Source organism: Ischnura elegans, chromosome 12, assembly GCF_921293095.1.
Source record: "Ischnura elegans chromosome 12, ioIscEleg1.1, whole genome shotgun sequence".
Classification (NCBI taxonomy): Eukaryota; Metazoa; Arthropoda; class Insecta; order Odonata; family Coenagrionidae; genus Ischnura; species Ischnura elegans.
Window position 1 is genome coordinate 65,712,452 of NC_060257.1, and position 27,025 is coordinate 65,739,476.

Here is a 27,025-nt window from a genome sequence, read left to right on the forward strand (position 1 = left end):
TCACAAAATTTTAAAATAATCGTCGTCCAATGTCACCCCATCGTACTCATTGTCGCTCTGCGAATCACTTAAAATTAGCACATTTTCACCTCACCCGGTAGGCTGATCTCGTTTTTTTGCAACTCCTGATGTAAGTAAAATGTATGATTCAGATATTTAAAGGAGTCTTTGAAAGATATATTCATAATTTAACAATCTAAAGGATTTTCTTGTACGCTGCTTGCGGAATTTCCTCATGTTCCTGGCCTCCAATGCTTCTTCCTCCGTTAAAACTTAAATTGCCTAAAAGCATTCTTCAGAAAATGCTTTTTTATGTATCAGCACTTTATGTACCATGAGCAACATATAATACCAACCATAATCGATGTACAGCTCAGCTATTTCCATGCAGTACTGGCTGAATGCTTCATTATTTATCTCATAGCCGCAGTATATATATTTTAATATCACTGAAAGTCAATGGATAAGTCTTTCATTGATACCTATCATGAAAATTGAAAATCACATTAATAAATACATTTCATACACATAAAGCATTTGTTCGTAGATTTATCAAAATTATTGAAACCGGTCCAATATTTCTTACTTATTGAGTACAATTTTATATTTACACGTAATTTCAATTTGTTCAGAAATAAAATCCTGAATTAAAACTATACTTTTAAAAATATAATGATTGAGATTAAAGAATGATTATTTTTACACACTGCATATATTCGCCGACAGTGCATGCACGGTAATCATTTGCACTCACTAGAAGCGAGAGGGAGATATTGATATACTTTTGGAGGAAATTTCGTTTCCTTCTGAATCCAGCGTTTGAACGTCTCTTTGAAATGCTCATCTGTCCTCGAGGTTTGATTCCACTTTATCAGGTATTTCGGGAAAACATTCTTCGCATAAAACGCGTCATAATATTTTTGCCATCCTTGATTTCATTCAGTCGAAATCTTTTTTTCAAATATTCCACGACATATTCCTTCTCCTTCGCTTTTGAATATTCTTTTCTCTCTGCATTTTTATTGTACGCCGCAAAGTACGAAAAAATTTCCCCCTCCATAATTCAAATTTAAACGGTGTATTTACGGCTGAAACGATGAATGTGATTTATGAAAGTAGTCTTTTTTTAACGAATAATAACCCGGAAAGCATGAGTTGACACTGAATAAAAGATATACAAGCTTATATAGACTTGCTTCTCAGTTTCCGGAGTATCCTGAAATTTGCATACCAAACATTGGCAAACCAAGTGCTTTAATCACACTGGACGGCATGAAAATCGGCCCTGAAACAATTCCTACTGATTCATTTGTAAAATGACCTCCTAAATCCGAATATGAACTCCGTTTTTCCCCATCACCCACCATTTTCGGGGGAGCTCCCCCCTCCAATTTTTATCACTTTTCGGTCATTTGTAGAAATTAAAAGGATTATTTTAGCATTTAAATTTTTTCTAGGTATTTTGAGGGGTAAAAAATACTAAAACATAAATATTCATGGTAAAGAGGTTGATTTGGGGGGAATTAGTCTCCGTAAATTTGTAAAAACGAATTGTAAATTATCAATTTTGCATTTAAAAAATTACCAGCTTCCATTTCACATCATCTTCACCCGGATGAAAAGAATATGTAACAACAACATACATCAGTAATTATAAAAATATTTTGCTGCATAGCATAGCAACAGTAACTAAAATATGCAGCAATAGCTCGGAAGATTCAGTTTACTACGCTGGCCTTCGCAGTTTCTCTCCCGCTCAGGCTTGGACGGCTATTCTCTTGCTTTTGCTGCTAAAAAAGGAAAATTAATACTTTCTAATTCTACGAAAAATAAAATATCGAGATTTATATGTTCTCATTGGAGTTTAAAAGTATTATTTCTCCTTAATCATGGAGTTCTACAAAGTATCAGCCTCTCAAATCAATTATGTATATTGAAGTTGTCGTCACCTTCCCTGGTTTACCTCTAGTGATGACAGAATCAACTCTTTCGGTGTTCTGGACAAGGATCCTTTTTTTTCAAAGTAGTTTAAATTGAGCAAAACAGCATAAGTTGTTTTAATCTTGATTTTTCCAAGCAAATGTCAGTATATGGGCTTGAGCTGTGATTATTACCGTGATTTAATTTGTAATAATTTTACGTGTGTGTGAAAATCATCCTCATCCCTTCAGCTATGCATGCGGTGAATTGACTTAAACATTGCAACAATAACCTCTTTATTTAATTCTTAAAACTGCATATAAAGCTTACTCTGGCTGCCAAATTAGCTCTCAGGGCTAGGATTAAGCTCCAAGCGTTTACTCTACCACTTGTTACAGTAATTTGACGAAATACTTGGTAAAATTGCTATTGCTGCTTCTAAACTGCTTCCTTTGTGAATACAACAGCCACGCCCGAGAATACATGACATCTTACGGAACTGGCCTCTGCAAGAAAGCTTCAATCATGGTTATAAAAATGTCGCTCATGTTTCCCTGGTTCCGACAGAAAAAATTCACTTGCCACCATTGCACATCAAACTAGGGCAGATGAAATATTTTGTAAAACCAATCGACAAGACAGGTGCCCAATTTCAATTTTTAACTTAAAGTCTTCGTCTTAGTGAGGATAAAACCAAGTAAGAAATTCGTGTGCTCCCAGATTTGGAAAGTATTCCAAGATTCGACGTTTATGAAACACCTGAATCATAAAGAAAATTGAGCTAGCCTTCGATTCTGAAACGTGTGTTAGAACTTTTTGGGTGACAAAGAAGTGATGATTATGTCGCCCATGTTGAGGGATTGCTATCAGCTTATTAGGCCATGGGGTGTAATATATCACTAAAATTGCATGTCCTACATTCACACTTGGACCTTTTCATAGAATGTTTTGGAGCAGTATCAAATTAACATTTGGAACGGTTCCATGAAGATATCACCAAAGGAGAGGAGATTTTCAGAGAAGTTGGATGCGGGCATGTTGGTATGCATATTAAGCCTACTGCTGGTTTTTGTATGAGAAACTTTTACCTCAGTGTGTAAAGGGAATTCAAATACCAAATTACTTATGTTATTCATCGATCTTCACATTTGTTATTTTTCTGCTTGTTGATGCGCGTGTGGTGTTGAGGGCGCCAGCGTGGTATCATACCTTCTGAACTGTTGGCACAAATTTTCATTATTTTTTCTATGCCGTGTTCTTAAATACCTATTTTTATTATTGGTAACATGATTTTACATTGCTAACTGATATTTTTTTCCATCATTCTGGGATATTTCGGGTAGGGGAAGATGAAATGGGAGCTGAAAAATGCAGAAAATAAGTCGAAAAATTGCGATAAAATGGAAAGTTTGATAATTTTTAACGTGTTTTTTTAATCATTAACGGAAAATAATCCCCCCAAATCTACATCCTTACCATTAGTTATCATATTTTAGAACTTTTCACCTCTTAAAAACCTAATAAGAAATATAAATGCTAATATAATCCTTTTCATTCCTCCAAATTATTGCAAAAGTGATGAAAATTAGAGGGGGGCTTCCCCCGAAAATGGTGGGTGATGGAGAAAAACGGATGTCATATTCGGATTTAGGAGGTCATTTCACATAAGAATTAGCAGGAATGGTATCAGGGCTCGAGAAAAAGTTATTTTTTGCCGTCCAGTGTTAACACATTTCGGAGCACAGCACTTGTTCGCTAAGAAAATCATTAAATGAAACTGAGTGGGAAATATTCATCACATCCATGGAATGGTTCTGGCGAAGGAGGCTGTCATCCTCATTCCGTTATTATATGAGAAAAAAATGCACTTGCTAGATGCACGCACCCTTGGTGGGTTTAGACAAATTTTTCCCTCCGAGTTTCATCTAATCTACGTCTATGGGCTGTTGAAATGATCCTGTGAACAATTCTTGGCATTAGGCGGCATTTATTCCTCTTATCGCCAAGACCTTATTTCGGAGTAACGTGCTGACAATGCTGTACAGCAGGGGTCCCAAACTTTTTTGTACGACGCCCCCCCCCCCCCCGCTACACGTATCAGCTTTCCATTTTACAATACCCTTTTTCCACGGTGCCGTACATACCAACTCCTACTTTTACAAGTACTTGTACTACTCGTACATGTATGTGCCCACTTGATACGGTGAGTAGGTAGATTTTTTTGTTCACCGTTGAATGTGGTAACGCAGAATGGAAAGAATACAATTATGAAAACTTCGGAAGAATTTATTTCAAAGATCTGAGGAAATTATTTTTGTAATTTTTTTATTTATTTCATTTGGGTGTCGCGCCCCCCCCCCCCCCCGGACTGTCTCCACGACCCCCCAGGGGGCGCGCCCCCCATTTTGGGAACCCCTGCTGTACAGCATGGAAGGGATCTCTTCTCTATAAAAATATGAGGAAAGTTTTGCAGATAAATGCATCTTGTGGTTACTCTAAGGTTCTCGCATAGTGACTTAGGTAGTTGCTTTGATCAGTCATAATGTTTCTCATTAAGAGCATGAAAACCGGCCCTCATTGGTTTCATGAATATTTGGAGGTTAGTGTACAAACGAGAAGCGTGCATACGATAGGTGTGAAACACTTGTAGTATGCAATCTTACAGGATGTTGAGTTTTGCGTGTTTCCACAGATTTACCATATACATTATCAATAAAATGAGTTGAATGACCTTGCCTTATCTTATCCCTGAAGTCTCGCATGCCATCATCTAAGCCGATAGTCATATCTTCAACTAATACTGAGGCCTTTCGGTGCGATTAAAGTCTTTCAAATTTGACATGAATACCAGTAAGAGGCAGCGAATGTTTCCTCAGGAACCCAAATGTAATAGGAAGGAAATACATAGGTTCTAAATAATACATCCATTCGAATTCAATACAACTAGCAAATGAAGTTTGAACCAAATAATCAAATTTCGAACTCTCCAAAATAAATCAAATAGGCATCAAACAAGTATCGGGGAACACGTTCTCCTAAAAAAATTTAGTTATTTCGGGGAAGATCTTAAAAATATCACCGGGTAGGTGGTTCCACTTCTTTATTCCTCTAAGCAGAAATAGCTTTGCTTCGTCAAAATGTCCGTTTTCTGCTTCTTGAACTTATAATCGTATAATTTGAATTTATAATCGTTCTTTCTTATGAGGCTGGGTGAGTCCAGCATTTGACCTGATTCCTTACAAGCCCACTCTTTCATAAAGCCTTTGTTCACCCCTTCTAACCTATTTATGATATTCTTTACTTTTAATAAGTATTTCTATATGTATTACAAGATTTCATAAGTATTCTTATAAGTAGGACTAAAAGAGCCGTTTTTTCACTAACCTTTAAAGTGCCGGCAGTAGCCATTTTACCGGAAAGTATATTGATGGTGTGTGTAAATAATTTATATAATTTATATATATATATATTATATATACATATTTCAGATTTACAATATTTTCAAATAATACATAATTTTTTGAAACAGTTAAATATTCCAGTTTGAACACTAACTCTGATACAAATAGCATCTTTGATTCACATATTGATGAAAAGCACGCTACAAAATGTTCAAAATTCTTTAGAAACTGTTTCCAAAGTCAATAGTCCACTGAATAAAGTTGTCACAAGTTTCTATGGAAATATACATGAACATGACGGCCCACATAATATTTACGAAAAAAATTCTATAGCTTTCTCTCCCATGATAGTTCCATTGCTATTCTGGCAATAATTTTAACCAACGGCATACCTGTATGCAGCTGACCATTTACAGTAAAAATTAACATTTTTCTTAACTATATTTCACTTTTTCCATTTAAAATGAATAACATACAACCTTAAAATGTTTTCTCCTTTCAAATTTAAGAACTTTATTGCCTCAGAATATCAGGAGAAAAACGTAAAATACACGCTAATGTTTTAATCACACTTGATACAGAGCTGATAAAAGTACAAATAAAAGTAAAAATCACAACAACAATTGAAATTGAAAATGGTAGCGTAAGACAGGGTTCCAACTAAATTTTCCTATAGTAAGCCCATTAAGCACAAAATAACATATCACCTGGACTTCCTATTTCCCTGAAAAATGCTCTAAGCAATACGAATGTTTTTACTAAGTAAATAAAGTTTTTCAGTGGCTAACATGGAGATTCTGAAGAAGAAAAGGAACTTGAAGAAGATACAGTAGATGCACGCGACGTTGAGGATTACACAGAGGATGATGGACAGTGAGAATCCTTCCTTAAAAACGATCATTCCTGAGAGACCAAATATTTCTTATTTGCTTCTGACGAGCAGCATTCGCGAATAGATGACAATAATGAGTAGAACTCTGAATGATCGTCTGTCATATTATGACTCATGTGGCTATCATTGATGAACATAACTGGCTTCTCGAAGAGACCTTCATCTTGAGTGCGAAGGATTCTGCTTAGGATTATTCCCTCTTGCCCATCTGAAAGAGAGTGTATCCTGCACAACGCCTCCTCCCCCATGCACAGTCGAGCGACGTCATACAAAGCCAAGAATGACATGGTGTCAAGCGGTTTTAACCAGTCGCCGCCCAGTGCAATCCAGAACGCGGATACATTCACCTTGTCTCCATGAAGGATGAATTCCGACACCTTTTCCTTCGAGAGGAAATGCAGAAGCACGGAAAAGAAATACGGAATGATGAAGCATCTGCTTCCAATTGGACTACATCCAGACTTTATTCTAAAAACAGGGAAATTCTTGTACATTTGAAGCCACTCATTTTTCACTCTGGCGACTAGATAATCCACCGAAAAATGTTTTACTTCCAGTTCCATTTGTCTCCACAGAAGAGTCAAATATTCCAACAAAAAATATCCTGGAATACTGGACCCTGTTTCATCACTGATGCCGCGAATACTATAATCTAAGTCCAAAAAAACATCATTAAGTAAACCTGTGGCCATTAGGTGCGGCAAGATTCTTTCAAATTCGCCATGGATCATCGAACCAGTGAGAGGAAGCGAGTCGTTCCTCTTGAAACTAAAACACGAAGGTGCTAAGTAGGCATATTCACCCTCCATACAATTTAGGATTTCATGACTCCACAATTTTTCTGCTTCATCAGTGAAAGCGTTTTCTAGTATCACCTGCATTTTGTGCAAGCTGAATGGTGAGAATTCGGAGTGGATACTTAATAGGGATCTAACCTTGAATTCATTTTGAATACGCATAAGGGCCTTTACTTGACCCAAGTGTAGATAACCGTTATTTAAGACGGAGGATAGCCAATTCATGAAGAAGTCAGTGAACCATTGAAAACGCAATTTTTCTACTACATCAAAAAATATCTCAAATGCAATTTCCTTGCACTTTCCTTCGCCAAACTCACTTTTTATTAATTCCCACACATAACTAACAACGTAGGGTGCACAAGAGTTGGAAAATGCAGCGAAGAGACCATTCCAACCCCATTTATCCTTCCTTTGTAGAAAAGTCTTTCTCATTTTCTTCTGGGTGAGCTTGCTTTCCAAGAACTTCCACACACGTTTAACGTCTGAAAGGCTTCCATTTGAGACGACACTGATCCAAGCAGAAACCAAATTATTGTTACTTTTGTAATGTCTATCTAGCCAAGAGGGGGCTAGCAACTTCCGAAAATCATTCTTGTTAAGAATCGTTTCCATTAGCTGTTCCAGCAAACTGAAATCATACCTGGAGGCATATTTAAAGAACCTTGCACTTTCCTCACACATTAAGTATTGTCTCAATGGCTTCTTTAGGGATTTCTTATGCTTTAATAAGAAGTTAAATATCCAGCGAAACATTTCCAATCCATTATCTTCTTTCCAAAGTATGTGGACGATAATACCGGTCCACCAAAGACCCTCTTTTGATATCAAATGTCCCAAATGGTCTATAAGGCAGTTTGATTCCGCGATTAAAAGGACATTTTGGAGTAATTTGACACATTCTACCTTTTCTAATATATCAGAACAATATACGAGAGCACCACAGATGGTGAACGAATTTCGTCTTTCGAAATAAGGTACCCTCCACCTCAAATGCTTATATATATTCAGATAATCATAAGCCTCACCAAACATAACATCAGTGCGAGACTCCCCGGATAATTCCACCAGAAATGCCAAAATTCCTTTCCGATTTTCTGAAATAGCCGTCAAGAAGCAATTTCTTATAGATGCTACAAACTTGTGCCCTTCAGGAAGAAAATTGTTTTCAGCTGGTTTTGAATTTTCTCCTGGCATTATATCATCCTCAGATAACAGTAATCCATCAAGAAACTTGCGCACCTTAGCAAACTGGTCGTCCAAGAGTACCTGATCCAGTAGAATCTTCATCACGCTGACGTCCTCCATTTTCTCTATGAGCCAGAGTGATAAGAGGTACTCTCCAAAAGTTCGATGAATGAACTCGACTGAAAATTCTCTTTCCACTACCAGACCAACCCTCTGCATGTCACGGATCTCTTCGCTATGTGGTTGGCAGTTTTTGTTTTGGAGGAAGAATAATACGGAGAACTTTTTCAACATCTTCCACATCGACGAAACGAAGAGTTTCTTCATGCTGGTCCCGGCCACAAGTCCGCTATGTTTTGCCTTTTCAGAACTATATAATTCAATTTTCAAGTCGACAAACCGATGGTAAAGAAATGTAAGGCTCACGGAATTCTCGAGAAACAAGTCTTGCTGAAAGGAAACGGCTGCAAGCATCCATGTATGGAGGGGGATTTCTGAGAAATATCCTTCCTTATCGATGAGGGACTTTCCGTTCTCTATCAACGCCTCTGATGCCAATTTAAAGTAGAAGTCTTCTCTTTTGAAATCTGTATCCTGGCTCGATCCCAGACCTTTTACTATACAATGGTGAAGCATATCATACCCATCTTCATTGTGAAGTACATGATAATCTTCTAAAAAATAACCGCATGATTCGTATTTTTTGGCGATGGCTTTAATTTTATCTTCTCTTTCCGTTTTTGGCATGGAATTTAGCATGGCATTCCACTCGCGGTTAATGAACAGCACTTGCTCCTCCTTGTCGAAGGGAACAAGTGCGTAAGCTAGGGTGGACAATCGATCTTCCAAGTCAGCTCGCTCTTCTTTTCTCGTCGTCACTACGAAGGAGACGCTCGTATTTTTAAGTAGCGCCTTAAGGAACGAAGAGAAGTATTCTTTGTACACTGGGCATATTTCGTCGAACCCATCAAAGTAAATGGTCACCTTCTCCACGACTCGGCATAAGATTTGGAAAATTTTCTTTACCATTGGGAGGTCCTCGTTGTTACGGGTTTTGTTGCTGATCAGACGATACAGAAAATCCTCAAATTTTCCACTTTGAGTGACGTAATGATCACTCCACGTGGCAAGTATATCTTCACATTCTGTCAACTGCACGACTTCTATCCATCTCTCTGGGTTATTCCCCTTCTCCTCCGCGGCTTTTATATTTACAAGAACAGATTTGCCACTTCCAGGGTCATCGGCAACCAAAAGACAGCGTACGTCGTGGACTCGCTGAGAGTAAACGTGGGTAAAGTTATTCAACTCGTATCGATAGAAGTGCGCAAACAACCACCAGTCCCGTGGAGCAGTAGACAAATCCCGCAGTTCTTTGCATATATCTTTACAGTAAGCGAGCCGAGTTGATTGAATTAGCCTATCGTAAAGAAGGAAGTACCGTGCCTCTTCATCTGGTACAATTGCACCGTTCCATGGTCGCGCATCGTTAATTTGATGTTCTCTCAAACAACTCTCCCTGGTGTTGAAGATGAATACGGCATCAAAGTCCCTCCACATCACATCTTTGAAGTCAATGGGTCGCACAGTAATTCTTCGAGGGATAAAGCTCTGAGGATTTTGTCTCAGTAAGTTGTGTCTTCTTTTCGCCAAATCCGTTTCCAACTGACCACCGAATGTTAAAGTGTCCCGGTCGATCAGCCATGACACGTCCTGCTCGTCCACTAAGGCGTTCATTGAAGCATCTCCTTGCTCGTTTCCCATCGCTCCACTTATCACATCTTTTAGAACGACGTCCCTGCCCTGAAAGTTCACATGTCTACATAAAACCCAAGACTTAGTCTCCTCCGATAGATGCTCCCACATGTAATCAATAGGTGCGTGATGTTGGTGCACGTTGAAGTCTTTTGGGATAAGCAAGACGACGTACTGCTCATGTTTTTGAAATCTATTCGCTGGGCAGGACTTTCTGCACCATCCAGGGTCTTCGCAGAATGATGACCCCATTTCCTCGTCCCAGACAATTGCAAGGTCGGGGATATTTCCCCTCATCAAATTTGTCTCGAAATATGTCTCAGATTTGGCGAAAACACTCCAGTCCACAGCGACGAGGTTTTTACACGTTTTTTCCAAATGGTTTACTCCCAATGTTAAATTAGATACCTGGAGAAATCGAACCCCGTGATGCGAACTAAATTTGGGCGTCTCTATTTCAGCAACCTGGGCGTAATTTTTCTTTTGCTTTGATAGCAATTCAGGGTGAGAGAATAGGTCCACAGTTGGAATGAATAGTCTCGCGTGATTGGCTGCAATAAATCTCCTTATTTCTGGCTCTACGCAAAATGAGTAAAAGGAGGCGAGGTTTTCCTCATTCTGGGTCATCCAAGGACTTTTACCGCCCATGCCATCCAGTTTATGTTTGGTAAGTATTTCAGGTACTCTCACAATCAATTCTTGATGTTGTGTTTCCTCTGGGTACAATTTCACTAGTTTTATTACTTCATTGCAATATTTCAAGTTTTCTCTAAATAGGATAGTAGAGGCAATCTCGTCATAGACAATTATAGTTTCGCAGTCGGTATTTTTGTAAGGGAGGCCACAGTTCATGAAGACATTGTACAGAACTCGATGGCATAACTCGTGTACGAAGTTGCTCACTACCTGGGTATGAGTTTCTAGCGATGCAGACGCGTACACCCGCTTAAGCTTCGGATCCGTTACGCCCCGAACCGCAGAAGTGGACCAAGAGTACACGCACGTTATATCACTGCGTTCTAAATCAAAGATCACCTCTAAGTATGGATCGTCTTGCAGACACTCCATCAGGAGCCTAGCTTCCGGCACCTTGTTGGCGTCATGATAAATTTTCTGAATTTTCAATTCTGCATCATCACATCCACCACGTACCTTTGTTTTCGAAAGAAGCTTGTGGATGTGGCAATCGTCCACTTCAGTGAAGTATTTTCCCATTGCACGGTCGAATTGACATCTAAATTCATCGTCTCGAAACATTGTGTTGATTTTTCCAATCTCCTTCTCCAAGTATTCGAATTTTCTTGATTTTAGCAGGGCCCAAATATCGTGCCTACGGTATATAGCCGCAGAGTACAACAAAGAGCATCCATTTTCGTCGACCCAGTACCTGGGACCAGAACGGTTTTGATCATCCAGGTGACTAAGAATTTCCTTGATCTCTTGCAGATCTCCTCTCCTGACTCTCTCGTGAAGCTCGTTTCTTTCCAAGAGGAGTTCCCGAACGGTCTCGTCCACTTCTTCGATTGAGTGTAGCTTGTCACAAAGCGCCATTGTTAAAGGGTCGGGAAGGATAGAGTCCCATTGGAGGAGAATTTTTACGATGCTACAGTGACCTCTGTCGATAGCAAACTCGATAGCTCTTTCTGGAGCGCCCTCGACACGTCGTTTCTCATTGACGTCGACACCGCACCAGAGTAGGAGCTCGACGCATTCCCTGGAGCCATCTCGCGCCGCCTTCATCAGCAAGGTGGTCCCATCAGCGTCAGTCCTCTCCTTCAGGCGTTCCCATGCGTCACGCGGAAGCACGACCCGCCCTCCGCACGCGGCGTACTTCACTTCCAGGAGATCCTCCAGGGATGACAGCTCCATTTCAAAGACTGCGAGGATTCCTGAAAGCAATAATATATTTTAACCAGATATGGCAACTGAAACGAAACAAAAATATTTCGTTTCGACCCAAAGGTAAAGCTACAGTTAGGTTTAGTTTCGTTCCCGCACAAAATTAAAATCACCAAGGCTCTTTGTTTCGACCCTGGACGAAACTTTAGTCCTGGAAAATAAACTAAACTAATTGAAACTCTTCTGCTTAAAGCAAAATTTCAACCACAGAAGTTGAGTAGAGGGAGATAAGAGGGAATAGCTTTAGCGCATTATTTTTTACGTACGTGTAGAGATGTTAAAGCATTTAGCTTAAAAATCGGATGTACAGTTTGCGTTCAATGTTCTCCTGCTTGTGGTCAAAATATGAGTGCTCCTTGTATCTAATGGCAATACGCTGAACCCTTAATACATTCAATCATGCTTCGTCCTTGGTATTTGGATCGAAACTAAACTATTCGAAGGTGAAATGCGTGAATCTCCGGTGTGTAACATAGTCTTTGTTATGTTTCGTCCCAGAGGTTTAGTTTAGTTTTGACCCGAAGTAGACCCAATGTAGTACGAAGATTTATTAACTCCGATTGCATTTCAACCCTGAGTTTAGCTCTCCGGGTTTCAGTTTTTTCGTTTATATCGGAAATTTACAAGTTTTAACTTTCGTTTAAGTTCGATTGCGAAAACTGATTTCAACAGTTTTAAAAGCTAGCCCTTCGTGAGAATTAACTATGAATAGTAAACTCCCACTCCCACTTCTTATTTGAATACCGACCCGGTATCGACGCTTAGTGTCATTATCGACGAGGTCCGTGATAATGACAATACGTGTCGAAAACTAGAAGTGTCTACGTGTTTTGAAATGTCAAAAGGTCGTATTTTTACGTATACAATTGAGAATCTTCTCCCCATCTTCTCCTTATATATACATTCGCATGAGTAACCACTCACTCACTCATGTATACTAATGGCCGACCAATTCCTGAAGAGCTGGAGAGTTGAAATTTGGTACACAGGTGGCGGACCGAAAATAATCCGGAGGAAAATTCCGAAAACACGAAAAAATTGATTAGTTATCAAGTTATATCGACTTGAATTAACATGGGAGCCTTAGCACGTTTGGTGATATAAGATTTCTGTTATCTTTTGGTCTCCTTGGGAACCATAGTTTTAACTTTATGCCGCAATATAATTTCAATGTAAATTAATTGGGGATATACTAAAATCGTTTTAAACAAGTTTCCTATTCTGTGAGATTACTAAAAATATAAGGACATAATCCTTACCATAGAGGTCACATTTAGCAATGATAGACATGCCCCTTGACCCATTTTCTTGCAAGAAAAATCGAATCGAAAATCCTGGAAATCGATTTTTCCCTTATATCTTTATTATTTAACTCGCTTAGCTCGCTGGGGGGGCTCTGCCCCCCTAGGCCCCCCCGAAAAAGGCCTGCGGCCGGTTATGCTCACTGTGGGAGGTCTTACACTTTTTGTTTGCTACTTGTTACTTAAGGATCGTTTACTTTTAAGCTGGCTAGCTTAGGTATAAGCAATATTTCCACTTTCACGTAAAACGAGCCCATGGTACGTAGGCTACAATATGAATGTAAATATTTATAAAGAGAAACGTTTTTCTGAGGGGCTAAAAAAGTAAAATAGATTTCTACGAGTTTCTCTAACTTATTCAATTCAAATACAAAAAACGTTGAGACCACGTTCCAATGTAACACCCAATGCATACGTAATATCATAACATAACCACTTAACGAATTACAATGAAAAATACGTTTATTAATTATTTTCCACAAAACTCAACCAAATTCTTGATAAACGAATAAGATGTAACAGCTGTTCCCCTTCGTAAGCGAATTACGTTGGGACTGAATATAAATATCTAGAAACAAATGCGCATTAGCATGAATTGGGGCTAGTACAAGGAATTTTATCGAAATATTATTTATCGTGATCGCGAATGATTTCACTTCAGAAATACCTCTATTTAAAGTTTTAATGAATCGGGATACACAAATATCTCAGCTTTAATATCCAACGCAATGCGCAATAAATCTGGTGAGTAACGGATCACTGCCTTTGGTGTACAAGACATTGTGAATGTCAAGATTTCGATAATTTTTACAGTAGAACTTAGTCACTCAAGGAAACGTGATTTTCGCATGACAAATAATTGAATAAGAAATACCTTTATTTGCTCTTATCTTCCATATTGTATTATTCACTGCCTATTCTCTCTTGCAGCTCACGGATAACATTGTACATTAAAAAGGACATTAACGGAAAAAAGAACGTAAGCAAAAATAATAAGTTATCGCCATCACAAAAAATGAAAAGAAAATCATTTTTACCTACCTATATTATGTAAGACTTGTTTAAAAGTCTTTCTACTACAATCGTGTATCGCCAACAAGATACGAACTATAGGCAACAGCACGAATCATATTTCTAAATAGGCATTTAGTGCACTTGTTAACTTTGAAATTAATAACCACCACACTTTCGATGTAATATACCAAAAACAACAACTAATTTCCTACCTTATATTTCTCCGCTTTTCATTTGAATGCGCTTTGATTTAAACAGATGTTTGTTCTTGCGGAAAGAAGGCGCAAAGAAATAGGCACTTCAAATATTACTTTCTTAATTTCCTTCCTTATATTTATCAGTTTTTTGTTTCATTTCCTTTATCTTCTTTCCCAATTTAGCTCCTCTTGTTTGCATAAACAAATATGTTGCTATGATTGTTCGTTTGTATGACTGCCGCGCCGCCATTGGAATTTGGTGGCCATTTTTTGAACTAATCCCCATACACTCAATTTTATATGAATAGACTGATAAATAATTGTAAATTTAGTGTTTTCATAATTTTTCCTGGGGTTTCAGACAATTTTAGAGGGGGTCTTCATAAGACTTTTTGCCGTATCTCGTCTCGTTCACCCCATACATTTGTATACGTGAATGAATGAGTGGTCGTAAGTGGTCTTTATTGTAAATAGACTCGCTTAGCTCGCTGGGGGGGCTCAGCCCCCCCTAGGCCCCCCCGAAAAAGGCCTGCGGCCTGTTATGCTCACTGTGGGAGGTCTTACACTTTTTGTTTGCTACTTGTTACTTAAGGATCGTTTACTTTTAAGCTGGCTAGCTCAGGTATAAACAATAGTTCCACTTTCACGTAAAACGAGCGAATGGTACGTAGGCTACAATATGAATGTAAATATTTATAAAGAGAAACGTATTTCTGAGGGGCTAAAAAAGTAAAATAAATTTCTACGAGTTTCTCTAACTTATTCAATTCAAATACAAAAAACGTTGAGACCACATTCATACGTAATATCATAACATAACCACTCAACGAATTACAATGAAAAACACGTTTATTCATTATTTTCCACAAAACTCAACCAAATTCTTATATCATATACGAATAAGATGTAACAGCTGTTCCCCACTTCGTAAGCGAATTACGTAGGGACTGAATATCAATATCTAGAAACAAATGCGCCTTAGCATGAATTGGGGCTAGTATGACGAATTTTATCGAAATATTATTGATCCTGATCGCGAATGATTTCACTTCAGAAATACCTCTATTTAAAGTTTTAATGAATCGGGATACACAAATATCTCAGCTTTAATATCTAACGCAATGCGCAATAAATCTGGTGAGTAACGGATCACTGCCTTTGGTGTACAAGACATTGTGAATGTCAAGATTTCGATAATTTTCACAGTTGAATAACTTAGTCACTCAAGGAAACGTGATTTTCGCAAGACAAATAATTGAATAAGAAATACCTTTATTTGCACTTATCTTCCATATTGTATTATTCAATGCCTATTCACTCCTGCAGCTCACGGATAACATTGTACATTAAAAAGGACATTAACGGAAAAAAGAACGTAAACAAAAATAAAAAGTTATCACCATCACAAAACACGATAATAAAATCATTTTTACCAACCTATATTATGTAACACTTGTTTAAAAGTCTTTCTACTACAATCGTGTATCGCCAACAAGATACGAACGATAGTCAACAGCATGAATATGGCATTTAGAGCACTAATTAACTTTGAAATTAATAACCACAACACTCTCGATGTAATACACCAAAAACAACAACTAATTTCCTACCTTATATTTTTCCGCTTTTCATTTGAATGCGCTTTGTTTTAAACAGATGTTTGTTCTTGCGGAAAGAAGGCGCAAAGAAATAGGCACTTCAAATATTACTTTCTTAATTTCCTTCCTTATATTTATCAGTTTTTTGTTTCATTTCCTTTATCTTCTTTCCCAATTTAGCTCCTCTTGTTTGCATAAACAAATATGTTGCTATGATTGTTCGTTTGTATGACTGCCGCGCCGCCATTGGAATTTGGTGGCCATTTTTTGAACTAATCCCCATACACTCAATTTTATATGAATAGACTGATAAATAATTGTAAATTTAGTGTTTTCATAATTTTTCCTGGGGTTTCAGACAATTTTAGAGGGGGTCTTCATTGGACTTTTTGCCGTATCTCGTCTCGTTCACCCCAAACATTTGTATACGTGAATGAATGAGTGGTCGTAAGTGGTCTTTATTGTTAATAGATTAGGTAATAAACTGAAACTCTTTCCAGTAGATAAAAATAAGGTACAAAACAAGATTAAAGTTTAAGAAAACTAATGCAGCTGTTACAGTTGAACTTGTGATCGGTATAATTGTGCATTTTATATATCGCTTTTGCAGACCTGTTACTATAGTTGCAGCGATAAGGCTTTTAACGGTATGCTAGAAGGCAACGTAGTATCGATACATATCAAGTATTTTGCAAACTACATCTTCTTATCAAGATATATCGATATAAAGTTATATTAATAGGTGTCATTTTCTCCTACCATATTAACCGTACCTGCCCGAAATTTTTGTCTTTTAGTGCGATGAAGTGTATGGTATATATAGTAAGTCCATCTTTAGCCAACACAAACAAACTGGATGGTATACCCAGGCGATAAAACATGTCATGTAAGATCGTGTCTGCGTGAAAAATACGGTTTTTCCATATCTAAGCCACAAACAGACATACTTTGGTCTTATTTACTGCCATTACCAATGCCAATCTAATTGGAAATTTAACCCGATTTTATTCAATTGGCACATCTGTCGGAATAATAGAAATTCGTGGTGGTAATACATCTTCTTGGAAAATGCCATTTATAATTTAGTGTGATAGAAAGAGATTTCAAACAAAATAAACAATACTGACGGTCGTCAAGACGACAGTAAGCCAAAACGCTCAAATTTCAGGATTTTTTGGATGTTGTTTCTAAATTCACCGTAAATATGGTAGAAAACGAAATTTTGATTGCTGGAATAATAAAGTGCATTTCTATTTCTTTCCAATGGTATATGGCTTAACTTAATGTGACAATTATCACTAATTTAAATATGCGAAAGCAAATACGTCTGCAGGCATTAAAAACTAACTTTATATGCATTTCTTATGGAAATGACTCAGGGCCCATTCCAGGGCCTCATGGGCCCAAGGTCAATGAGACACCAATCAACTCTTCTTTACTGGGTTCCATTTTGGCGAATCTCAGTAAAGGAAAGATAAGATCGAAAGCTATACTGTACAGGGAAAGACATGAATGCAACTATGTACTGTCATGAATACCAGTGGCGCAGCGAGGGGGGGTTATGGGGGATAAACCCCCCCCCCCCCCAAGGCTCACATAAATTTTTAATTTAAATCTTAAATCTATTTAACTTAATTGGATTAATATTACTTACGGAATAGTGCTAGAATTAATTAAAAAAAATATCCCTCAGAAGGCCGTAAAAATCACCAATTTGAACCGTTTATCTTAATTTTTTTCCGGCGGAAGGCCTCCGCACCTCCCGCTTACCCTAGCGGGTATGCAATACCCCAAGCACCCCAGTATTAGTTGCGCCTGTAACCCCGCTAGCGTTTATACCTAGCTGCGCCCCTGATGAATACGTTCATCTTATTCATTTATACTTATGGGGTTCTTAGGGGAGATTTAAAACTTAAATCAAATAAAGGAGTTAAATAAACCTTCCTCTACTCTCGACGTAATTTCAGGTGTAGGATAACAAAACTGAATATTATATATGCTCATAACATCGTCTACGGAATGTAGGTAACAATTTTATTTCGTCGCCCTTGGTTACTCAGAATAAAATGAAAATATTCCAAAAATCATCGAAAATTACGATTTCCAAAACATTAACACAAGATTTCGCCCACTTATTCCTGACCGATGTAGTTAAAACTTTTCAATTATATACAACTATGCATAATGTTTTGGAAAACTTAATCATTTAAGAAATGTTTCAATCGATATTTCTGCGAAAAAATAAAAATGACGGACGCTACTCATTTGTTTCCCGGTAGAGACTTACTCTTTGCTGTATTACTCTCGAAATATGGAGTTCATAGGGGTAACCTCTTTTAGATATGATAGTAAATAGATGTGACCATATAATACTGTCATCTTTGAACCACCTGAAATCCCCTAAAAAAATTAAATATCCATAAAGGCCCATTTTCGGGTACTTTTCGTCACAATTCCGCCGCTTTTCCAACCCCTATCACTCATCACCACGGAATTGATGTGGAGGTTTCTTGACCCCTGGCAGTGCAAGCCTATCAACCCCCGGTTTCCCCTATATACCTCCAAAAAATCGACTTTTAATTTAAAATTTTTTAAAACAGATATGCATATCGTGAATTCATATTGATAGGTCTCATTCTCTCCTTTGCTATTGACCGTACCTGTCCGAAATTTTAAAGGATAGTACATCAATTGGCATTATAAAATTTCAGTTACCTGTATGGCTTCGTTGAAACCATAGTTTTATGTTTTACTGAAAATTAATTCAATGCAAATTAAATAGGGACAAAGTAAAAGCGTTTTATATCAGTTTTCTCTTTTGCGAGATTAACAAAAATATAAGAATATAGTCCTTACCATAGAGGTCACATTAAGCAATGATGGATATTCCGCTTGATCTATTTCCCAGCAAGAAAAATCATATCGAAAATCCTGGAATTAGATAAATGACAGAGTGTGTTTAAATACGGGGGGGGGGGCGTGGTGCTCCCTGCCGGCGGCTGATCACATGGCCAATCAGCTACGAGACGGTTTTTTTTTATCCCCGCTGCGTGCTTTACCGCCAACCCTTGGCCGACTTCGCTTTTCCATTCGGCTTCTTCTTAATTTTTATAATATGTATTCCATTGGCAGTTTAATATGATAGCTAATATTGAGACGTAAGTAAATACATTATCATGTGTTGAAGTTGAGGTTAATTCCACTGATAAATGCATTTGGCAACTGTGAAGAAAGTCAATGAGAAATGAATCAGCCCTCTTTCCTTTCTTCCCTGGGGTACAGCCTCAACTTATTTGCGTCTTCCTCCCCAAAGACACCTACTGAGAGGGAAATAGCCCCACTCCTGTTTTCTTAATGAATATGGCGAATGTCGGTAAAGGAAAAATTAGATCGAAAGCTATAGTGTACAAGGAAAGATTCGAATGCAACTATATCCTGTTTTCAATACATTCTCATAATATATACTTAACGGATCTTAGGGGAGTTTTAATCACTCGATTAAAATAAAAGAGTTAAATAACACACTGAATTCAATGTAATGTGCACTCTCTTGTTGGTCCGTCCCGAATAAATGTTTATTTACATAACGCCTTACTTCATAGCAACAATGCAAAACGATCAATTTGGAAAGCGTCAGCGGTGCTGAGAGGTACCCTCCGTGCATAGACGCATAGGAGTTAGGGAAGCTTGTTTGGGGTACAGGAATCTCGGACAGTGAACCGATTGTCAATGTAGCCATACGAAACGTGTGGAGCTCTCCGTTGACGCTACCTCTACACTCAGACAAGGGTTCGATTTTTCCCATGGAGTGGAAGTGAAAGTGACTTGGAAGCAACGATATAACTTTTCGAGGGGAGTTTTAAAAACTTAATTCAAATAAAGTAGTTAAACAACACACTGTTTTCAATGCAATGTGCACTCTATTATTGTTCCGACCAGTATAACTGCCTAATTATGTCACGAATTACTACAGAACAGAAAGCCCAAACGACCAATTTGGACTACAGTATTTCGCGTTACGGTGATGATAATGGTGTTGCATTGAAATTGTTATGGTTAATGTTGCAGTAAAAATAGCCCTCCTGGTTGTAACACCCATACACTTTTCTTTGCTTTCCTGGTATAATCTCCCGCGTATCTGTGATGAATGCGGTTTTAAATGTAAATTTATGTGGAAAATGTTTATGAAAAAATCTTTACTGAGTGGTTGCGGGTATCGTCTAACGCTGCTTTTTCTTAGAGGTGCCCTCTCTCGCGTAACAGTGCTGAAAATGTTTTAGAATTTAAATTTTTATGGATAACGATATTGAAAATACCTTGCGCAACCGGTTGTGACTACCGTCTAACGCTGATTTGCGTTCTTGGAACCATCTATCCCGTAACAATTAAAAACATGTATCAGAATAGCTATTCTTATGTATAATGTTAATGAAAATAACCATAGAAGAATAGGTTTTAGAATTGCTAATTTTAAGGATGTTAGAGAACATAAAACTTACAGGTCTGGTGATATTTCTGTTTCACTTCACTTTTTCGAGTTCGTGTAGCCATATAGTAGGCTACATAATCAAATAAATCTGTTGAAGCTAATGAGTCTAGGGAATGGAATTGAAATAATTATGACCCATAAAATTATGCCTTATACAGATGCACGCAGCAGCGGTAGTATTATTTCTGCGGAAAATAAATTTACATAGCATTATTCAAACGCAGAAATTGTACTTTTTTACAATACTTTGTGCTCCCTTCCACGTACTTTTGACAGTAAGACGAAGTAAAATAATACATTTTTCATTCTTACAATGTTCTCCACTTAACATTAATAACAGTTTCTTTCCGTCATACTTTGTTGAAGTGAAAAGAATTAAACCATCTTTGAAGTTTACTATTTTCCGAAGGGGCGCATGCTATAATTTCATACACCCGACCTTTGGATGCTATACGTGTGGTTACAGTTTACTAGGAAAGCAAATGAATGTTTTCAGGCTCTCTTCCATTTATTTTACTCGTTTTTTATGTAAGTTTTACCGGAAAACTTTCGAATCGTAAACATAACGGGAGAAAATGCAGTGTTTCTCCATATTGTGGTGTTTTCGACGAATTTTTGATACAAAAGAACACCAACATTTTCCACATCATTGTACAGTTTTTATTAAATGTATAACTATAATTGCATTCCATTTAAGTATATTTATATTTAAAATCATGAGTAGAACCCGCAATATAAATACCGACACTTTAGCCATACTTAACGTCCCAAGAAAGGTCATTGCCTGTATGTACAACATGATCATGTTTGGATAATTTACAATGTAACGTAACGCAGTATAATACTATCCAGACATAACTTTAATTCACGTAATATTTTATTACACGCATTTTCTACCGCGTACTTGTATACGTCATCGAATAAGTGTGCTGGCGAAGCTAGCTGCGGCGGGCGCTACACTTTCCCCCGGCCGGAAATATCGGCCCCTGGAACTTAGACAGACGTTCGAGGAACAGCAAAGGTGCTACGAGGAGTTAACCGGCAATGGCGGTCGTGACGCATCCAAGGGTCCGCTTCCCTCCCCTCTGCACTAGCACTTCGCGGTCAGATTACTCGCATGAAAATTCTTCAAATACCAACAAAATAACACGGCGCCGGCCGTTTCGAGGACTACCAGGTGTAGGCGCGGGGGGCGTAGGTAACCCTCGCCTATTACTACTCTACCCTCGTCCTTTACTAGAAACTGCGAAGCCGTCCCGAGGAACAAGCGGCGCAGCTTAGGGGGACTCCATTGCCCCTGGGTTGATATCCAACCCCTGAAACGAGGATCGGCGTATCCGAAGTTAGCGACTCTCCCCTCCGACCAACCGCGGCAGGGAACGGCGAAGCGGTTCGGGGAGGCGGCCGACCAAGCTGGCCGCGAAGTGGGTTCTAGGGTTTCGAGTGCTATAGCACCCGAGGACTTTGTGGACAGCGGTAAGAGGATGGGCGATGACGTTCCGAAGAGTTTACCGACGAAGCTGGTGGTTGATCAGCCAAGGGTCCTCTTCTCCACCCCCTAGCCGGCGAAGCCGGCTCATAACACTTTCGGGTCAGATTATTCGATTAAAAATTCCTTGCACACCCAAAAAAATTAGACGGCGAAGCCGAATCCGGGGGTTGTAAGGGGCGGAACCCCTAACGAGCAAACGCGAGTATTTTGATGTAAACCTTAACAATTAAAAGTAAAAATGAAGTAATGGAATCAAATGCAATGTTAGAGTGTAACAAAGCCACTTTTCTAAATTCAGAATATGTCACATTATCATAATTTGGATTAACCTAACTTAAATGCGACCCAGACTGATATGGGAAATCACAACTATGATGACGTTGAATTCTTGAAATCGACGAAAAAATATGTAAAACGGGTTACTTACTGTCAATCATCCTTTGCCCTTGCGTGTATTCTGTGAGAAAGTTGACCTTTTCTGTACTAATGCAATATCCAGTCGAGTTACTGTACTCACTTATTGTTAACTAGTACACGCTCTTCCTCAGCATTCTACTGCGTTGTTACGGTAAGTCGATTTAAGTTGTTGTGAACGAGGACACACTGCAACACTATGCGAAGCATAATTAATAAGGATTTCAATAGCTAGCAACAGGTGCAATTTATAAGCATCAAGTGCTCTCCGAATTGCTTAATATTATAACTGTCTTGCCAAATGTGAAATTAAATGGAAGTGTAATCTAGAAAAGTATGACCTGCCTACTTGAAATCATTGAACCAACTCATCACAGGGTTGAAAAAAATGAAAAATAAGTGTAAAGATGATAGATTACAAACATAGAAATAGCTAAAATATATAATAGTCTCAAACGAGAAATGTTCAGAATTAATGCCATAGTTACAAGGCAATAATTTTAAAATATAATTTTATTAAGGTATCATGAGTGATACGGCAGCTGAGAAATAAATTATTACACACAATTTATGTCAAAAACGTATTTTTTCTGGGAGTGTATACAACCATGGTGAAAATGGTTCCACCACCGTTCAACTCCAAGTAAAAGTGATAGCCTCCAAAGGTGAAAAACAAGTAGATTAGGTTACCTCCTTTGGAAGAGACTCCTTGATGATATTTTCTTATATTATAAACGCTCAGGTTAATACAATTGCTCCTTTTTTAAGTATTCTAGAGTGGAATTCCTCCCAAAAATACTATCGATACTATTTAAGTGTTCCACAGGATCAGAAGGTGCCGCAAATCCTTCTATATGGACGACTTCCAATTTATTTTTACTGGCTTTAAAACACTCTAATCGATTATGCAAAATGTTCTAAAGAAAATCTTGCATTGCTAATTTTACACAACATTTAATCGTGCATTTCTGTTGATGCTATTGAGTTAGTGAAAATGAAAGGATCTTTAATGTTAACTTTGCCACCTCACTGCAGTCACAAACCGCAGCCATTAGATAACCGTGTCTCCGCCCCTTTGAAAAAATATTAAAATGACCGCGAATCGTCTAGAAATCATATAGAAGAGAAAATAACAATTTGCAACTTGTCTGAGTTAGTGGATAGAGCATATAAAAAGCATTTACATCCAACAATATTATTACTACGTTTACTCCAACCGGGATATGCCCTGTTAACCGTAGTATTTTTAATGACAGGGACCTTGCCCAAGCGAGTGTCAAAGATCACTCTGTTGCACCTTCAGGATTTCATTTAGAAACCGGCGATATCGCGAAAGCCCAGGACATCCCGGGCTGAAAACTTCGTTTTAGAGGGCATAGTTGTCCATCCCTCAGGAAATTTGTCCAAAATCTATCAGGCTACTATCTAAAAATACTAGACAGAAGAAAAGATCGGAGATCCCTAGTAGCCTACGGATACACAAATTAACAAGAGACTGAAAAATTAATATCATCAAAGGAAGGCGAGAAAAAACATCCTGGTCATAAGAAAATATTGAAAAATGAACGGTAAATATGTCAAGAAAATAAAAGCTTTTCAAATTTAAGGACTACAAAAGGGGATTTGAAATGGAAAAAATAGCTACGATTTTACAGTTAAGTGACAACATATACACAATGGACAGTTGGCAGAACGTAAGCCATTAATATAATTTAATTTTTTTGGAAAAAATTTGCTTGCAGTGATTTAAAATTGATAATGACATGACCAAATATTTTTTTCCGCTCATGTATCTTGAATAAAAACTTCTTAATAAAAAATGTTCGCGCGCATGTATATTTCACCTATTAATGTAAATAAATTTATTTGTACCCTCGATTAATATATACATTGTATTTTGTTGACCAGTGCATGCCTGTGCCTACTCTGTCCCATTGCCCTGCTCATCGGACACTTTTCAACCAAGAAAAAATCTTAAGAATTTCAACTATTTTAAGTTCATTGCGTTACTTGCGGATTTTTTGTGCGTTTTGGAATACACTCTTCAAGCAATGGTACCAAAATTTTCCATTAACCAATAATTCTTTGGGAAACAAAAAAGCAATGCTAAAATTGTCACACTGTGCCCCAGTCTCCCCTACGATAGAAATTATTTACTCGCTCCACCACAACGAGAGAAAACACCTACCAGTGAAAATGACCGCTGCCGGCCCTTCTATTGCAAGGGAAGATGGTTACAGCTTATGCACGCCTAAAGGCTGAAAGCCATGACCCAGGAGTGCGACTTGATTCTTCATACTTCGGTCCGCTTCTCACCTCCTTACGAACGCTACATGGATTCTTATATCGAATTGAAGTTTGGAAACAGATAAGATAATCATGCAGTCAAAAAAAGGATTGTAGGACACACAGTAGTACAGTACAGATAAGTGAAAGTTTGATTAAATATCCACTGCGACAGATACGGCAGCCAACACGATCGGGTATACTATCCAATTAAATTGGACGCTCGCAACTTGGTTGTAGTGTCCAAATGTCGGTCCCGTCGGAAGAGATCGCTCATCCAACAGTTGGATCCCACAGCCAACTCGATAGTTCAGGCGACTAAATACTCGTTCAGATTACGATTGTCCTAGCAATCGCCCTAATAATAGTTGGCCGAACTAGCAGTGTGAATGCATGTCCTGTAATAGGTGCTGTAGTTCCGAAATTTGCCACTTTACGATGGTTAGGCGCTGGCAGAGGAAGGCCGAATGAGGGAGCGACAATAGAAAGACGAAAAGTTCGTGAAGTTCCCTTCGCTCTATTTTTTTCATAAATTTGTCCAAGTAAGGAAGAATATGGTGGAAGTAAAATTATTTGTTAAATATACTTTGAACACAGTACCTAATCTCTTGACCCTGCATAACTCAATAGTCTTGCTAACCGTCAATTTCTCGTTCACTTTAGATTTCAGCATTTTTGGGTAGCACAGGTTCTTACCATCGTTGTGTGAATGCACGATCATTCCAACGATTGCTAGAACAATCGTAATCTGAACGACGCATAATATCGCTTTTGTGTCAAAGTCATCGCTATAGCGACGGACTCCCAAACAGCTCTTATAATATCATTGCCAACGGCTTTCGGGAGCAGCTGCGTGCTCCGCTTTGTCGTGTGAGCTTTCTCGTCCATTACAGGGCTCATCATCAGGCGATGAATGCCTGATGATCATTCATTCCTTCATCGTTCAATCATTCTTCGCCTGATGTTGCGCCCTGTAATGGACGCGAAAGCTAAGCGCAACAAGTAGCTGCTCCCGAAAGGCGTTAACAGCGATGCCTCTCGCTGCGAAACCATACGCTCCATGTTCCTATAATAAACGACTTATAAATGCACATGTTTGGCGTGCTTGTTGGTAAGTAAGTAGCTTTTAAGTTTGAAGCAAGATCTGATGCATTCCCAGCGAATATATTAGAAAAAGACTATTCGGGCTTTCAGCCGGGTGGTCTCTCTCCATTCTGCCGACGTTTCGGAACACGAGTCGGGTTCCATCCTCAGGGATCATTGTGAGTGGATGAAGTTTGCCAGCTCGTATAGCTCTCATCGGTTGGAAGGTCTAATGTGATTGGCCGGGAGGCAGCCAATGTTATTTTCCTAAGAGCCGGTTTCCAAACATTACGTTGTGAATACCCGGCGTCTGCATCACGGTTGAGGGTGTTACTTCTCAGCCGTATCTCGATAGATTCCATAATCATTATTTCCCAGAATTTAGTCTCACGGCATAGAATTTTCACTTCTTCCCACTTCCCTGCAAGGTCGGATTTAATGGCGTGTTCTACAACCCCCGATTTTTTCCGGTTGGCAGAGCTTAAGATGCCTCTTATGTTCCTTAATCCTGGTATTAATGGTTCTCCCCGTTTCCCCAACGTACACCTGCACACACTCGCAAGGAATTTGGTAGACTCCTGGAGTTCCGAAACCACAAGGATCCACTAAATACACTTTCAAATTGTGTCATTCGATGGGGTAGTCAGGCATTTCGATCGGGGTGGTCCAAAACCAGGGGGGATTTTTGATCTTCAGCGATCTAAGTAGAAGATTTAAAACTAATTGGTACACTTTTCATAATCAAAGAAAATATTTTTTGTATATTAATGATTTTCCAATACTTTTTTTCTCATTTATGAAGTAATTTCATTGTGTTTTCATATTTCTGTGGGGGGGGGGGGATGTTCCGGAACCCCCGACCCCTCCCCTCGCTACGCCACTATTGTCATTATTAATAATAATATCCGTTGAAATATTACCCATTCATTGAACGCTATAGCAACAATGCCGCCAATATAGATGGGCGTAAGTCCCAATGACGTTGGCTATGAAATCGAACGAGTTTGTTTTCACAGCCATCTCTACTCAGCCATTTAAAATGTCTCCCTCATGCATAATAAATGGCGTCCTAGAAACTAACTAAATTGGTTGTGGGATCCAACTCTTGGAATCAAAGCGATTTTTTAAAGTGCATACTCGCGCCAGGTCTCGGTGATAAGACGTGCTTCGTTTGGTGGATGTGGCAATTGTTGAACGTCGTTCGCTTATTCCTTGTTCACTTAGATTAAACTGCTCCTTGAGACGAAGATTGCGATATGCTAAACGAGACTTTCTCGAAGTACTAGAAGTTTTCGATTG

General features: G+C 38.5%; 1 protein-coding gene across 1 annotated transcript; it reads right to left on the minus strand.

Annotated features, from left to right (window-relative positions):
- Positions 1–5,433: 5,433 nt before the first annotated feature.
- Positions 5,434–25,035, minus strand: LOC124169378. The gene is made up of 2 exons (XM_046547968.1): positions 24,546–25,035; positions 5,434–11,842 (listed from the first exon to the last, which is right to left on the minus strand). The coding sequence occupies exon 2, from the start codon at positions 11,820–11,822 to the stop codon at positions 6,219–6,221; it is 5,604 nt and encodes a 1,867-aa protein (XP_046403924.1). The 5' UTR covers positions 11,823–11,842; positions 24,546–25,035; the 3' UTR covers positions 5,434–6,218.
- Between the last annotated feature and the right edge of the window lie 1,990 nt (positions 25,036–27,025).